Source organism: Rousettus aegyptiacus, unplaced genomic scaffold, assembly GCF_014176215.1.
Source record: "Rousettus aegyptiacus isolate mRouAeg1 unplaced genomic scaffold, mRouAeg1.p scaffold_m13_p_3, whole genome shotgun sequence".
NCBI classification, from domain to species: Eukaryota; Metazoa; Chordata; class Mammalia; order Chiroptera; family Pteropodidae; genus Rousettus; species Rousettus aegyptiacus.
In genome coordinates, this window is record NW_023416306.1 from 30,641,532 (window position 1) to 30,657,005 (window position 15,474).

General features: G+C 49.9%; 1 protein-coding gene and 1 non-coding gene across 11 annotated transcripts; one reads left to right on the forward strand and one right to left on the reverse strand.

Moving 5' to 3' along the window:
* Positions 1–1,516: 1,516 nt before the first annotated feature.
* DNAJB5 (DnaJ heat shock protein family (Hsp40) member B5) lies at positions 1,517–9,209 on the reverse strand. 10 transcript variants are annotated; one of them, XM_036217705.1, is made up of 5 exons: positions 9,088–9,202; positions 8,286–8,485; positions 5,484–5,728; positions 2,035–2,636; positions 1,517–1,906 (listed from the first exon to the last, which is right to left on the reverse strand). In XM_036217705.1, exons 3-5 carry the CDS (start codon positions 5,692–5,694, stop codon positions 1,673–1,675), a joined length of 1,047 nt encoding a protein of 348 aa, XP_036073598.1. In that variant the 5' UTR covers positions 5,695–5,728; positions 8,286–8,485; positions 9,088–9,202; the 3' UTR covers positions 1,517–1,672. The 10 variants fall into 10 exon arrangements, with proteins under 10 accessions (XP_036073598.1, XP_015986008.1, XP_036073600.1 ...); XM_016130522.2 differs by lacking the exon at positions 8,286–8,485 and adding an exon at positions 8,085–8,226 and having other exon boundaries at positions 9,052–9,185; XM_036217707.1 differs by having other exon boundaries at positions 8,286–8,399; positions 9,052–9,183.
* Positions 9,210–14,137: 4,928 nt separating this feature from the next.
* Positions 14,138–14,244, forward strand: LOC118601075. The gene has a single exon (XR_004950178.1). It is a non-coding gene; the product is annotated as a U6 spliceosomal RNA (small nuclear RNA).
* The last annotated feature ends 1,230 nt before the right edge of the window (positions 14,245–15,474 follow it).

Genomic DNA, 15,474 nt, shown 5'->3' on the forward strand with positions numbered 1-15,474 from the left:
GATGCTAGGTACTTCCAGGCTGTCCTCTTCACTGCCCCATCTCTGCGTTTGGGGAATGTGTCTCTTCTAGTCAGCTGGAAAGTCCTCCATTTCCTTCTAGGAGGGAAATTTCTTTCAAAGGAAAATTCCAGTCTATGTAGAGAAAACCTCTTAGTTCTCATGCTAGCGCATCCTTCAAAGAGGCTAGACTCTGTTTCTCATAACCAAGGATATTTATTCTCCCCATATAGATTTGTTTTTTTAACAGGTGAGTAATATATTGTCTTTGCTATTTGTGGCATACGTTTTGGAAATCCCAGGAGTCTGCGCTTAGAGGAAGGAAGGAGTCAGCTTCACCTTATATTGAGGGCCTACTTAGACTTCTCAAAGGTCACCAGGAGCCTGCAGGAAGGTTGACAGTGACACTGTACACTTGCCCCCAATCCCAGGTTCATTGCTCTTGCTCAGAAGCCATATTTTTAAAATATTTTATTTTTATTTTTTCATAATACTGTCATTACAAAAAAATACAAAAAAACTACTATAAAAACATTCAGGGGCTTGTCAAAGTGAGAGAACCTGAAGACCCCACCCCAAGACCTTGCTGAAGAAGTCCTCCCCTAGTTCCTTCACTATTTGACCTTTATACAACTGCGGGAGTGGGGTAGGGTCACACAGGCATCAAAGGGCTGGAAACTCCCCATACAGCCTCCATGAAGGGTAAGAAATAAGTAGCTTCACATATCACAAAAAAGGGATTTGGAAGTTTGGGGGTGGCTAGGCCCTGAGTTCAGAGGTGTGGGGAGAAACCTGTGACCCTGAATCTCTTGCTGGGGAATAGCTGCTACCTGACCCCAAAGGCTTTTCCCTTCCTGATGAAGGCTGGGAGATGGACCCTGCCCTCCACTGCTTAGCTTTAATACAATAAACCCCCTTCCCCTCCACCCTTACACACTCCTAAGAGCAACAAGGAGGACAGAGCTTCCAGCTCTGTGGGGTCTGGGCAGAGGGGCTATCAGGGAGGCTGCTGATGGCCCTGTTCACCTCCTTACCCTAAATGAAAAGTGTCTTGTGCTCAATGGCCCAGTTCATGAGTTATGGACCTTCCCTTCCAATCTCAACCCTGGAGAGGCACAGACAGCCCTAGGAGAGTGCTTTGTGTGCATGAATATGCATGGGATAACCTTAGACACTATGGACCTGGGGTGGGGCTGGGGTAGGAAAGCAGTGTCCTTTCTGTCCTCTTTTTCCCCCAACAGGAGGAAGCAGAAGGGAAAGGAGAGGAGAGGAATTAGCAAAGCTGAGAGGGTAAGGAGGACGTGCTATTTACAGGCATGGACAAGGAATCTCTATATCTTCAAGTAGCACTCAAGTCACTCTCTCCAGCCACTGGAGTGGGAACTGGATTCAAAGCTAATGACATGAAAATTGACCCCTGGCCTGGGCTAGTTCTCCCCACCTCCCTCCCAATCCCCCAAGGCAGCCCAGCTCTGAAAGGGGTCAAGGACAGGTACATTTTCCTGAAAAATTAGTGGGGTGTTTTTTTTGTTTGTTTTTGTTTTGTTTTGTTTTGTTTTGTTTTGCATTTTAGAAAAAGTTGCCAGTGTCCAGTGGACAACAAGCTGGGTGCACACTGGGTGGGGTGAGTGTGGGGGTATTGCTGTGGTAGACTCTGGGCTGGTTGGGGCAGAGCCTAGGAACAGGGCAGGTGCTGCTTAAGGATCTGTCGTGTCTGTGGTGTTAACCTGTCTGGGAAGCGAACTTTGAACTCAACAATGAGGTCTCCCCGCTGGGTGGGCACCTTGGGGAAGGGAAGGCCCTCCCCACGGAGTCTCTTCACGGTGCCTGGCTTGATGACATCATTGCAGGGCAAAGGGATCACTCGGCCATCAATGGTGGGAATGTTCACGGTGCAGCCACACAGCGCCTAGGGGAAATGAGGCAGAGATTGAGGAAAAGGTTGAGTAGAGTGGTAAGAGAGGAAGAGATTTGAATGGGTAAAGAATGTTCCTATCATCCCCCTTCATCACACACCCGACCTGATCCAGGCCGTACCTCCTTGAGGCTGATCAGGGCACTGTAGAGCACATTGGTACCATCTCGGCGGAAGTGTGCGTGGGGCTTGTCTTTGAGCACAAAAACTATGTCAGCAGGGATGTTGTCAGGTGTGGCATCGCCCTCTTTGGGGAAGGTGATCTTGGTGCCTTCCTTCCAGCCACGCTTGATGACAATGTGCAGGATCTTGTCCTCAGTGCGCACAGTTCGCCCATCAGGGTTGAGGCGCCGCCTTGTTATCTTCATGCGCTTTGTGGAGCCATGGTAAATCTCCTCCAGGGACACCCGCAGCTCATGCACCACAGGTGGGTCCTGTACCTTACGCCGAGGGTACAGTGGTTCTGGGGCTCGCCTTGGACCCCTACTTAGCCCATTGAAGCCAAAGCGGCTGAAGGCGCCAAATGGGTCCTCATCGTCATCCACATCCATGTCATCTGGGTCAAAACCACTGAAGGGTCGAGTGGAGCGGCTGCTGGCAAAGAAGATATCGAAGGGGTTGGAGCCACCAAAGAAGGAGGCAAAGGTGGCATGGGGGTCCCCATGAAAGGTGTAGTGAAAGGAGCCACTGGAGCCACCTGACGAACCACCACCGGTCTTCAGGCCTGGAAGGAGGAGAAGTTAGGGGCAGTGTGGCTGGTCCCCACCCCAGTCTCCTCCCTCTGCCCTCTAGCTCCCAGCTCATGGGCCCAGAGCAAGAACTCTTTAACTTCCGCAGAGAAGAAAAATCTCCGGCAAGACTTATTTTTATTCATAATTATATATTTACTGATAAAGCACATCTTGAGGTTCGAAGAGGTTGAGTTACCCAATAGGTGGAAAAGCTAAGACTTGGAGAATGTGACTTCTAGTCCTGTAATCTCTTCCATGTACCCATGACCCAAAGATGTCTCACAAAGCCTTGAATGGCTGGCCTGTCTCCCAAATTTTTACAAGTTATACCTGGCTCTCAAATTTTGGTTTATGTCCAAAGACACACAAGCAAGAGGCAATAAGACAGGATTTGACCACACAGGGGGCTAGTAAGTGACCTTTCTCAAATAAGGTGGGAATACAGTCTAGGAAGAAGCCCACTCTTACTCTGCTTCTAGCATGGTTTCTTCTGTCCCTGACTTCTGACCAAATGGGAAATTGGGAAGGGTCCCCAAAAGCAGGAAGGCTCATTAGCTTGGAGATGAGGGGCTATTTCTCTCGAAAAGGTTTTCAAATGCTTTGTTCTCAAATTCAGGACTCATAGTGTTGCACAACTCCAGGAGGTGCCATTCACCCACTGGATAGTCTTAGACTACAATGGGAACGGAGCTCTCTAGTTATATAACACAAAGCTCTACCCCTTATACTTAACGTCAGAGCAACCAAAATGCATGAATGAGCTGGCACATTGTGGGTGGTGACCCCAGCAGCTCTTTCTAAAGTCAGGTCCTGTCTAAGGGGCTCAGATTCCTGGAGGCAGCCTTAATGGGGATCGGTAGTGGTGGTGATGGGGGTAGTAGGGGGTGTGGGAAGGAGTGGGGCAGGGGGTTAACAGTGAGAAATCATATTCTAGAATATACAGACTCAGGGTGGGGCCCAGGTTCGGGGAAGGGACTTCTCTTTGTGGCCTTTTATCTAGAATTTCAATTGGCTGTGGAAGGCTGAGCCTAAATTAGCCTCTTATTTCCTGAGACCGCAAAGGCAGATTTGGATTTCATTAGAGAGGTCAAGTAGCCGGCAATTCAGAGACTTGGGGCAGCTGCCCCTTCGCCCCTCCCCTAAGACTCAGGATCTGTTCTTTCCTTCTGTTGAGGGTCTGATTATCAGGTGAGTTCAAGAAGCTTGGCAGAGCTCAGTGAGAGAGGGAGGTTGGACTGATGACAACAGGAAGAGGTAATTTCTCGGCAGGGATTCCTGCTGTACCACTACCACCCCCTTTTCAAGCTGGGAACAACTTGTCCCCAGCCAGGGCTGAGCACAGAGTCTATGTGCACAACTGTTCTGTCTGGTTGTTGGGGAGGAGGCAAGGCAGACAGAAATATAACCCACATTTCCAAGGCTGCTTTTCCCTCCCCAGGCCCTGGATGTCGCCTTAAGGTTGTGCTGCATCCTCAGAAGCCCTCCTGGATGCAGATCTGCATTAAAGCCCTGTGTCTGGGTCTAGGGGCTGAGCGTTGCCTTTCACTTAGGCTTGGTCATGCTGGAGGGGTGAAGTTTCCAGGTGGCTCTCCCAGCTCCTACTTTCTTCCTAAACAAAGGTGAAGCCAAGTGGAGGAATGAGTGCAATTCCTAGGCGGGTCACATGGTGGCATGGTGTCTGCATAGCTTCCCTCTTCCCCATCCCTACTGCTCCCATCCCTCTATCTCAGAGAGAAAAATTTCTTAGCTGAGAGAATGCTGGGGATTCCAGAAGGTGGCCTCGTGAATTTGGGAGTTGGCAAGTCTAGTAGGTAAGTAAGTAGGGAAAAATGGAAGGAACTAGTAATATGGAGAACAAGAAGAGGGGGCTGGGAGGACTGGGGTGTACAGAGGATAGGGGCGCAGAACACAAAGCAAGAAGGCGAGGAAGAAGACATTCTTTTGAGTGCCTACTCTTTATCAGTCCGATACATACCTTTAGCCCATCTAATTTTGGGGCTAGAGTGGGGAGAGTGAGGACAATGTGGATGAAAGGTGGATGCCTAGGGAGGAAGGACAATTCCTCTCGGTAAGGAGAGTCCTCAGCTCTGACTGTGTCTCTTAATATAGCCTGACAGGTGCCTGTGGCTGGCGGGTGGCAGGCGGCCCTGAGGGGCAGGCCCAGAATTAGCAGCTACATCATGCCTGTGGGATGTGCTGGGAGGGGCCGCCCTCTCAGAGGCTTTATTTGGGCCTTTCCTGCCACCCTGTGCGTGGCCACTAGCTACCCCAGGGAGGGGGCAAGTTGCCAGCAGCAGTTCCTTTTCCACTCTTGGATCCTTGCCACTTCCTCAGGGAGGCAGACTGTTCTGATGGCCTGAGGTGGGCAGGGAGGGGGCAGAAATCCGGGACAAACGTTTCTCTCAGAGCTCCAGTGGTTAATTCCCAGGCTGCTTAAGGGCCAAATCTTTATGCTGATGAATGTAAATGTTCTGTCCTCAGAGAACCACACACTCCCTTTCCCTAACCTTCCCCATCAGCCAATGAAGAAGCAGGGACTTCAGGGAGGACTAATAAGGCTGGGAGGGAACAGAAGGAGGGGGAAGGCCTCTAATTCTAGCTTTAAACCTCTCTACGGCCTGAACTTAAGGAGAGAGAGGGGTAGAGAGAGGTGGGGAAAACTCTGGTAAGCCAAGACTGGGTAGTGGGTGATCTTTTTTCTCTTCTGGGTATCCGTGTTGGGAACACTTGCCTCCCTCACCCCCTCCTCAGCCTCCATTTCCCTGCTATGAGAACCAGGTCATGCAGGACTCCAAATAAGGACAGGGGTCCAGCATTAGGCTAGAGCACTGCCCTCTTACCTTCCTCACCATACTGGTCATACAGGCCCCGTTTCTTAGGGTCACTCAGCACATCATAGGCCTCTGCAATCTCCTTAAACTTCTCCTCAGCATTGGGTTCTTTGTTCTTGTCAGGGTGGTACTTCAAGGCCATCTTCCGATAGGCTTTCTTGATCTCATCCTCGTTGGCTCCCGATGGGATCCCAAGAATCTTGTAATAATCCTTTCCCATCACAGCCACTGGACCTGCACTGGTCTCCTTGTTTCTGAAAGAAATCCAGGGCCAATCCTTGATGTCACTATTCCTTCTGTTCCAGCCCTGCTCCTGATGATCCTACAATCTCTAAAAGTCACTGTGTGACTTTCAGCAGGTCATGCCTGTTCTGTGGGCCTCTGTCTCCCCATCAATAAAATGAAAAGTGTGGTCTAGATGATTTCTTCCAGCTTTGACATTCTAGGATTCTGTGATTCTTTCCTCAGTTCCTAGGTTTTCCTAGCAGGAAGCTGGGGACTATGGCCCATTTCTTGGGGCTAGGCTAAGGCCTAGGTCCTTGGGCCAGACTGAGGACCCCTGAAAGGCCCTGCTGAGTGAGGTGGCACCATGGACTGACAGACCCACACACAGAAGCTAGTGAAGATCAGTGTACTGGGTGAGGTCACCTGAGCATCGTGGGTTCCTACGCCATGCCTTAGGCATGGTGCCCAACTAAGGTCAGCTGCGGCAGTGGCTCAGGCCTGGGGACAGGTCCAGGTCTTCAGCCAGCTGCCCTAGCCAGCCAGGCTGAGTCAGGGTATGCATGCCTGGAATCCTCTCTGCCACTGGAGACCCCAGGTCCTCCTACCCCCATTCCCCAGACTATGCTAAGCCTCACGTGTGACTCAGATCAGGGGATGACTCATAGTCTTTGGAACTGCTCTTTCTAACTCCCTCATTAGTAGAGGGGGTGACACTGTCCTTCCCCTAACTAGGGCAACAATTCCTTTTACTCATTTCCCAATGTCTACACACAAAACTGTGTGAAGATATGTCTGTGCCATCTAAGCACCAGTGTTAGTGAGCAAAAGCATCCTGGGGGTAGGGCCTTTTTAAACCTTAGTTGTTAGGGGACAATTAGGTACTAACTACCATTTCCTTAATACCTTTCCTATGAGTCCCTCCCTCCTGCCTGCCCTGTGGTTTAGGATCTGGCCCAGTGCCAGGCCCACACTCTTCTGATAGGCCCTTCTAAGCTGGATACAGGAGTATTTATTATGTGAAGGAAAAACATAGGGCTCTAATTCTTGCACACTAATCTCCCTCCACCAATGTTTCTGTGGTGGATATGAAGGGAAGAGGACTTTCCTATAGCTAGAGCTATTTGAGGGAATGGCCAGAAGCTGTTCTCCAGCCCTTCTGAGATTTGGCCAACCCCTGCCAAAGCCCAGAGAACCAGAGTCTTTCTAGCAATGTCCTGGGCTGGCAGCCACAACTAAGGCCTGCTTTTTTGCCTCTGACTGCTTCAGTAAGGGGTACAGGGTTTCTTGGCAGGAGTGAGGGCTTTAATTGGTAAGAGGAGGCCTCAAGACTCCAGATAGGTAGAGACAACAGCCCTAGCTCCTGCCCCCACAGGGCCTATTGCAGGTGGCTAGGTTGATTCATGATTCTGAGAGTCACCTCACTCTGACGAAGAGAAGGTTCCAAAAAGGCGGGTACACCCCCTTTCCCCCTACCAGCATGTCATGCCTGGTGGAGGAGGCTGGGGTTGGAGGAGGCAGAGAAGAAAGAGCATCTGGGGGAGGGCAGCCATTTTCGGAAGCAGCAGTAAAAGCTGTCTGAGAGGGAGCTGGGGGGTGGTCTGGATCTCTGCCTTGGCCCACACTTTTTTCCCCCTGGGACTGGGAAGGAACCCTAGCACACCCAAGAGAGTGCCCCTATAGCATATTCTAGGCAGAGAGCAAGTGGAACAACTTGCCAATTCTTCCACCCTCCTCTTGATGTCCCTGCATTATTTCATCCAGCCAGCTTCCTTCCTGGCACCCACCTCCTAGCTGTTCTAGACCTATAATTCTTTTGCCTCCACAGACACAGGGCAAGCTCTTTCAGGAATTGCCTTTTTCCTCCTCCTTTCCTCCCTCCTCCCCCTACCCACAAGCCATGTGCTGGAATGACAAAGGAGCCCCATGGCATGGCACTGCCTTTGGTGGAGAAGAATGAAGAGGATGCTAATTAAGAGGCAGGAATGAAAAATGAGGAGAAATGGCAAAGAGGAGTGGTATAGGGAGGGGAGATGGTTGATAATAAAAATGAAGTACTAATGGAGAGGGATGAAGGATGACAAATGGAAATGGCTGAGATGGGAAATGGATTACCAATGGGTCGAAAGAGAGATGTAGAGAGTTGAACTACTAGAAATATTTGTGGAAAATGGATGCCTGAAGTGTTTGGCATAGAAGATGAATAATAAGGGGTGCACTTCATTCAAATGTAGGGGTGAGGTAGAAAGTTGTTCTTATATGTAATGGGGATGAGATGAGGATGAGATGGAGGAAGAAGGTAGGCAATGGAGGCAATGAAGGTGGTGGTGGGGGGTGTGATGTGGAGGATCTGACTTGGTATGAGTGCCATTCTCCGGAGGGACTTACCGAAACTTTACAAACCCATTCAGCGTCCACGCTCGAAGTTTTAAGGGCTCCAGCTGAATTTTAAACATCAAGCTGGCTAAGAAGTCTTCTCCCCAGAAGTGTGGGAAGCTCCGGAAAGCTCCTCGGGCCTGCAGTGGGGGTGCTGCTGGGGATGGGCAGGAGAGCACTGTGCGCTTAAACATGCCCAGCCCAGCCCCTCACCTCTGATTGCTCCACTGGAGCCTGCTTGGAGAACTGCAGCTCTGGAAGCCACCTCCTCAGGTTTTCAAGAGGCACTTGCCCAGCAAGGCCAGTCCGGTGCAGCAGGAGCTGGACCTGATCCCCAGGTGTGGAGAGTGGAGGGATAGGGTCCAGCGGCCACCTGCTCTCAGGTGCAGTAATGTCTGGATGATTGTGAATGACTGTATGACAGTGTGACAGTAAGACTAGCAAGCAGTGCGAGCGTGTGCTGTGAGTGGCAGCGTGTGAACCTGTGACAGGTGTGATTGTCAGTGAGGGCCTGAGAGGCAGCGAGTTTCTCTTGCCTCTCTCTCCGGGGAGGACCCGACCCCAATTCCCAAGAACCTACTCAATGAAGTCACTGACAGGGAGTCTCCTCCCTCACAAATGAGCGGGGAGGGGCGGGGCAGAATAGGGCTCCGCCGGGACAAAAGGCGCGGTGAGGAGAGGATGGGGGTGGAGGGGGGGAAGAGGGGTGGGGGCTCCAGCGGGGGAGGGTGGTCGGTGATGTCACCGGTGCTGGCTGTCAGGGCCTGCTCAGAAACGCCTCCGCCCCGTGGTACCCAACCCGACCCCACCCGACTCGACCCTCCCCTGGCTCAGACGCTAGCTGCTCCCCGTAAAAGGGTCTCAGACAACTAGCACCTTGCAGAGCCCAAGTCCCCGCACCCCCATGGCAGAAGAGCCAATGGGCCCTCAGTGTCCCAACTCACTGACACCAGGACCCCTGGCTTGGCGACGCACTCACTCTCGGAACCCCCGGGTCCTAGCTTGGCGCCCTCACCGGTGAGGAGCTGCGGGCGCCTCCGCGGTCCGTCAGACAGCCACTGCCCCCTCCCCCGGCTTCGGCTCCGCCGCCTCCACTCGGGACAGGAGTCGCCTGCCCGCCGGCCGCAGACAGCGGGCCCGGAGACCCGCCCATACGGCTCCGCCTCCGCGCCGCCCATTGCGCTGTCTACCCGTCACTCAGCTCAGCCTCTGCTGTAATTGGACAGCCTTCAACGAGTGGCTCAGTAGTAGCCGCCCATTCTCCGCCCCTGTCACCCGGCCACACACGCACACATTCCTGGCAGTGATTGGTGTGGGTCTGATTGGTGCAGTCTGGGATCAGTCAACCACACCTCTTCGCTATATCGTCGTGTCATTGGTGAACAGGACAGAGGGCGGTAACTCCATGCGCCCTTTGATTTTATTGGTTGGTCTGTGGTGCTCAGACCCGAGCCGGGAGGCGGGCGGGGCGGGGGGGCGGAGGGGGAGTGCGCACATAGTAGTCCAATCTCCGGTTTGAGAAGGTGGGACGTACTGGCCACCACTCGAATCCCGGGAGAACCTTCTGGAAGCCGTGCAACGTCAAAGGGAGTCTTAAAGGAAAACTGCGCCCACCAGTTGGTGACTCTGGGAATTCTCTCCTTATATCACTTAAGAGGGTAGGGGAGAGAATAGTGCACTCTGGGAGATGTAGTCTCTGGACCAGGGTCAAAAGGTCACCCCTTAACCTGTTTTCCATCAAACCCTGAACTGACCTCGACCTTACCTGATTTAGCTTTACCTTACCTTGACCTGGAGTTGACCTGACGTGACCTAACTGAATTTCAAAACAGACCCGGACAGATACGCAGAGTTTAAGTGCCCTTCTGCTCTCTCCTTTGTAATGTGGTAGTTCTCCTCATGTTTAGCACCTCCGTGAGTCTCTGAGTCTCCTTTTCATTCTCTGTATAGTTCCTACATCCCAGTTTTTTCATGAGCAGCCAGCCCCTTCTCAGCAACTCCCACAATCTCCATTAAAATTCTCTATAATCTTTCATTCTACTTCCTCTTTGTGTTCTAACATTTTAACTCCCCTTTGTTTTTCCCTCTTTTTGTTCCTGTATGATCTCCTGTCTTTCTCTCATGATCTTTTGTCATATCCTATTCTTAATTCTTTCTGCTCCCATGATCTCCCCTATCCTAGCTCCCCTCTTTAACCCATCATCTTAGCTCCACTTGATCTTCTTTTTTAACACCCTCAGAATCTCCCATCTCAGTCCCACCCCCACCCCCACTCCACATTACATCTCAATCCCAGTATCCCCGCTGTTCAGAGCAGGCAGGGATGCGGAGGTGGTTGCCAGCGGAAGCCGACGCTTGAGCAGACACGGTGCCTGGCGCCCACGTCACTGTCTCCCAGGCCCATCTGTGCTAGAGGGAACAGGGCTGGGGAGGGGATAACCCCCAGGTGAAGAGGGGAAAGGAATTCTTGGAGGGTTTGAGGACAAAGGAAGGGCTGAAGCAGAAACTCTTACTAACTTCTCTTTGCCTTTTTGTTTCAGAGGCAGAGTTTGGATACCCATAAGGTCATACAAACTGGATAGAGCTGGAAACTGATGCTTTTAGAGCATCAGTACCTAGGCTACAGAGCAGAGCGGATCATAGCAGAGCAAGAGAGAGGTCTAGAGGTCCTGAGGTCAGGTCTGCATAATTTCCATTACCTGTCTTCTTTCTAGTACTCACTGGGGATCCCAGGTATAAAGGGGTGTGAGATGTGGAGAAAGGAAATGAAATGCAGTAAGAGGAAGATAGAGAGGAGGGAGGGAAGTAGGGTGAGGCAGACGAGGAGAGGAGGGCAGGGAAGATGGGATGAGGGACATAAGGAGAGGAGGGGAGGATGTGGTGGGGAGGTAAGAAGGGGAGAGGAGGAGGGAAGGGGAAGTGGGGAACAAGGACTAGAAGGAATAGGATATGGGTGAGCAGCAAAAGGATGGGACAGAGTGATGGGGTGAGGAAGAATAAGGAGGGGAGGAGGAGGTTGATTAGGGAATGAAATAATGTGGCATAGAAATGGGAGAGGTAGGGCAAGGGTCCCAGGACCGATGCTGGCTCTTTAGATCTGGGGGCTCTTACTCTCCCACCTCCAGACACATGGGGGCCTGGGTTGTAGGTGGCTCTACTTCTTCCTATTCCGGTTCTGTCTATTTTGCTTCCTCCAGCTTTGCCTATGCCAGCACGGAGGCAGAGAGTTTAGACACTGGCCCTTACCTGGTCCCTGCTAATGCTAAAGTGTAGGTTTAGACCTTTGAGGGTTTAGGCTGTGCCTTCAGGTATTGATGACATGGACTCTGTTGTCTGCCAATGTCACTATTACTGCCCTCTGTCCCATTTCCCTGGGTGTCAGATGTGTGTATGAAGAACCAGGGTCCATAGTGAAGCATAGGGTATAAGGATATAGGCTCTGGAGGTAGATTATTGACCCTGTAAGGCTACTTGCCACATCTGTACCTCATATTCTTCTTTGTAAAATGAGGATAGACAACAGCAATACCTCAGAGGGTTGTTGTGAGGGTTAATTAAGGTAACCCATGTAATGTACCTAGTTCTGAGCTTGGCAGTAGTTAATGCTCAACAAAGTTAACTGTTACTCTGTATGTTCACAGATAGCTAGCTCAGTGTGTGAGTGCATCTAAATGTTTGAGTCTGATTGGGAGAAATTTGTACTGTTGTTTCTGTATGCAATTTGTGAGAGTATATCCGTGTAATTATTTTTGTGTGATAGTGTGCCTGAGTCTGTTATTTGTTGTAGGTGTATGGTTTTATGTTAGTGTACATGTGTGATTAAATGACTGTATAGGCCTGCATCTACATGACAAAGAGTGGATAAAGTGTGGCTTTGTGGCTTTTGACACACTGACACTGGTATACACATACACTTGTGATCATGTCAGTTCCGAACACCCTACTCACCCTCCCTCCCCATGGAAACGTCATAATCCTTGGTGTCCCTCATTTCCTCACCCTGAAGGAACCGGAACGTGGGGGCAGGGGTGGGTGTGGGTGCCAGTGAGGAGGTGTTTAGACAGGAACACATGTTCCCTCCTAGACTGTGTATGGGAGGGGGAGCCCCCTATCTTGCACATATCCTGAAGGTTCCAGAGGAAGTGCTCCCTCTCCAGCTGGTTCTCAGTTCCCTGTCTTATCACCATGGCAACAGTTGCCAGGGGTTCCCATGGTTGCTAAGATTTGGGTGTGGGAGGCTACCAGGAGCTGTTGCCAGTAGAAACAGAGAATCCTGGGGGAAAGGAAGACTACTCCTACAGCTGCCAGCTCTCTGCAGTGACGGGACTGGCCCTTGGACTTATCCTGTCCCAAAATTGTACTTATGATTTGTACGTGGCAGTACTAGGGTTGGTGGGGAGCTTTAGTAGGAAGTTGAAACTAGAATGCTGGGATCTATCTTCTGAGGAAAAAGGGGGCTCTGGCCTGCTCATTACCATCTTTAAGGTTGGGAGGCCCTTAGAAATTAGCGACTGAATTCTGTCCCCAGTTTCTTATACTGCTCCCCTGGAAATGTCTTTGCTTGAGATCTCCAGTGGCTAGTGTTTATTATGTGACGCTTCTGTCGTATAAGAGAGAATGCTACACTAACCTCATCACCCTGGATGCAGACTGACTTCTTCCTGAGGTCAGACTCAGCATCTCACCTGGATACATACTTCATACTGGCACTTGAGCCCAGACTTCAGTCCCACACTGAGTCTCAATTTTGGCCTCAGCCTGAGACACTGACCTTAGTCCTGGATCAGGCAGTGCCCCCAACCCAGCCTCAGCCCAAGCCTTCCTGTTAGACATGGATGAGCCCCAATCTTGATACAGATATTTGAATTTATCCACAGATGCAGTTCTGATCATGTACTCTGACTGAACGCTGACCAGAAATCTAATTCCCTGATACTTGCCTGGCACCTCGCTGCATGTTTTGAACTGACCAGTACCATAAGGGTTCAAAAGGGTCATTTCTTGCCTTGATGTGAGAGGACAATGTTAGAAATGACCAGCAGAGGGCGTGCAACATCACGTTCTAGAGGCAAACTTCCCAGAGCTCTCCTGGAAAGGGGATATTAGGCGTATTGACATCTTGAATCTTTTTTTGAGACTCAGGTCAGGACCCAGAGCTGAAAGCACAACAGTAGCCTAAAAGGTTGAACTAAATAAATTAAGATTGAGCTAAATAAAATAAACTAAAAGAAAATAGTAGTCTAAAAGGTTGAATTAACCCAGCGATGCTGACACTTTGGGGTCACATGGGTCTGTACAATCATGGATCTTCCTACATCTGGGCTGAGGTCTGGAACCCACCAGAAGGTGCGTAACCATTTACCGACATCACAGGTCTCAAGAGGACTGGATACCCACCCCAACTCAATGCTCAATACGGCTTCAGTACCTTCCCTGGTATCTGGTTATCTTTTGATCCTATTGAGCAGAAATCTGCCTCTCCTCCACCTTTTTGGTCTTCACCCTATGCTCAAGATCACATCGACCTCACTGGTCCCACCTGCCAGGCATCAGCCTCTGCATCCCTCAAGTCTGCTCCTCTCCAGGGTGAACACCCCACAGGCCTTCATGGGTTCTTCCTCTGCCTTGTTCCACTCCAGGCACTAAGACTATGGTCTCCTGTCTGGGTTTCAGTTCATGGTGCTTGGTTTAGTTTTTGGATTACCTGGATTAGTTTTTTCCTGTCATACCAGTGCGGTATACAAATGAATCAGCCTGCTCCCTCCTCTGACTCCAAACTTCTTTCCGTGTAGCCTCATGTTGCATCAGTGTTTTTGGTAGCCATCTCATATTGTTCACCCATAACCAAGTGAAGACCACAACCTATTTTCTCCCTGAGCTGCTAAATCACATCTTGCCCATTTTGGACCTGTTGTGATTTTGAAAGGAGTGTTATATTTATTTTATGAACAGAGATACTTGAAATAAAGAAAGTAAATATATTTTGCCAATACTTTCTGAGTTTTAGGGAAAGCCCTGGGCTTTGAAATCTCTGTACTTGATGCTTACTTAAAGGTAGAACTGAAGTTCTCACTTTGGCAATACATATGATAAAATCGAAACAATACGGAGGAGATTAGTATGGCCCCTGTTCAAGGTTGACATGCAAATTCATAGAGTGTTTCATATTTTTGTTTTTGATGAATATTAAAATGTAAGATTGTAAAGTGAATGTATATTTGAATAACTTAGTATATTACAAAACAAAAAGAGGGACTAAAGATTCTCAGCTGGCTTGGCTGTGACTTCCGCACTGTGGATAGAGGCCATTGGCGGTACCCCCAGCTATACCTCAGACTGTGAGTGGGTGGAAGATAATATACGCATAGCCTTCAGGTGGGGCCGGAAGTCCATGCTGCTCACTCAGTGCCTTACAGTGTAGAAAGCTCTTTTACCAAACTCATTCTGCCCTCATTCAATTATCAGCCCAGGTAGCAGACAGGAAAGGGACTATTTTCTAGATTTTCACAGATGAGGAAACTGAGGTTCAGCTAGGTCAAACCCCAAGCAATCTTTTGGGTGTGGTGGGACAGAGAACACTAATTACTCCATGTTTAGCAAACATTCCCTTTGCGGAATGACTTTCCCTTGAGATAAAGAGGAGTACACTTGAGCCAAAGCAGGACAGGGTAGTTGGAAGTCTGTGTGGAACTAGGGCTCCAGACAGCCCAGGTAACAGTGGAAGTTGGTAAGAGGAATAGTTGAGGAAGATCTAAAGTTTCAGTCAGGACTATTGGACTAAAAGTGGAGAAATCTCGCTGTCACTAGAGTCCACAGAGGCCCAGCTTTTATGCCTGAATCCTAATGCTTAGTTTCACTGAGCCTGGAGACAAGGAGAAGGGACCCGTAGGATGTTATTAAGCTGTCTCCATGCCTAATGGATGTCCATGGGATAACTCCATGGAGGAGAGGTATGGGAATCTTGTGAATGAATGGAGTGAGTTGTCCAGGTAGTAAGAAGTCCTGTGACATGGATATAGGCTTGGCTACCTGTGTATGTCTATTCTTAGGGGGTGGAAAGGGAGAGGTGCTAGACCATACCACAGCTTTTTCCTTGAGGTGTATTTTGACAAGCAGCACAATAACGTGGTTAAGAACATGGGCACAGAAGTCAGACTACCTGGTTCCCCTACTTCCTAGCTGCATGACTGCCTAACTTGGAAAAAATTTCAGCCTCTCTGTTCCTCACTTCTCTCATCTGTAATAAAAATCTCATAGGATTGTTTTGAAGATTAATTATTTATGCAAAACACTTAGAGCTGCCAAGTGCATATTAAGTGCTCAAAAATGTTAGCAATTATTTGCATTTGGGACCCCTATGAAATGAAGGTAGAGTGTCTGCCTCTGAGCCGCACTCTGGAGA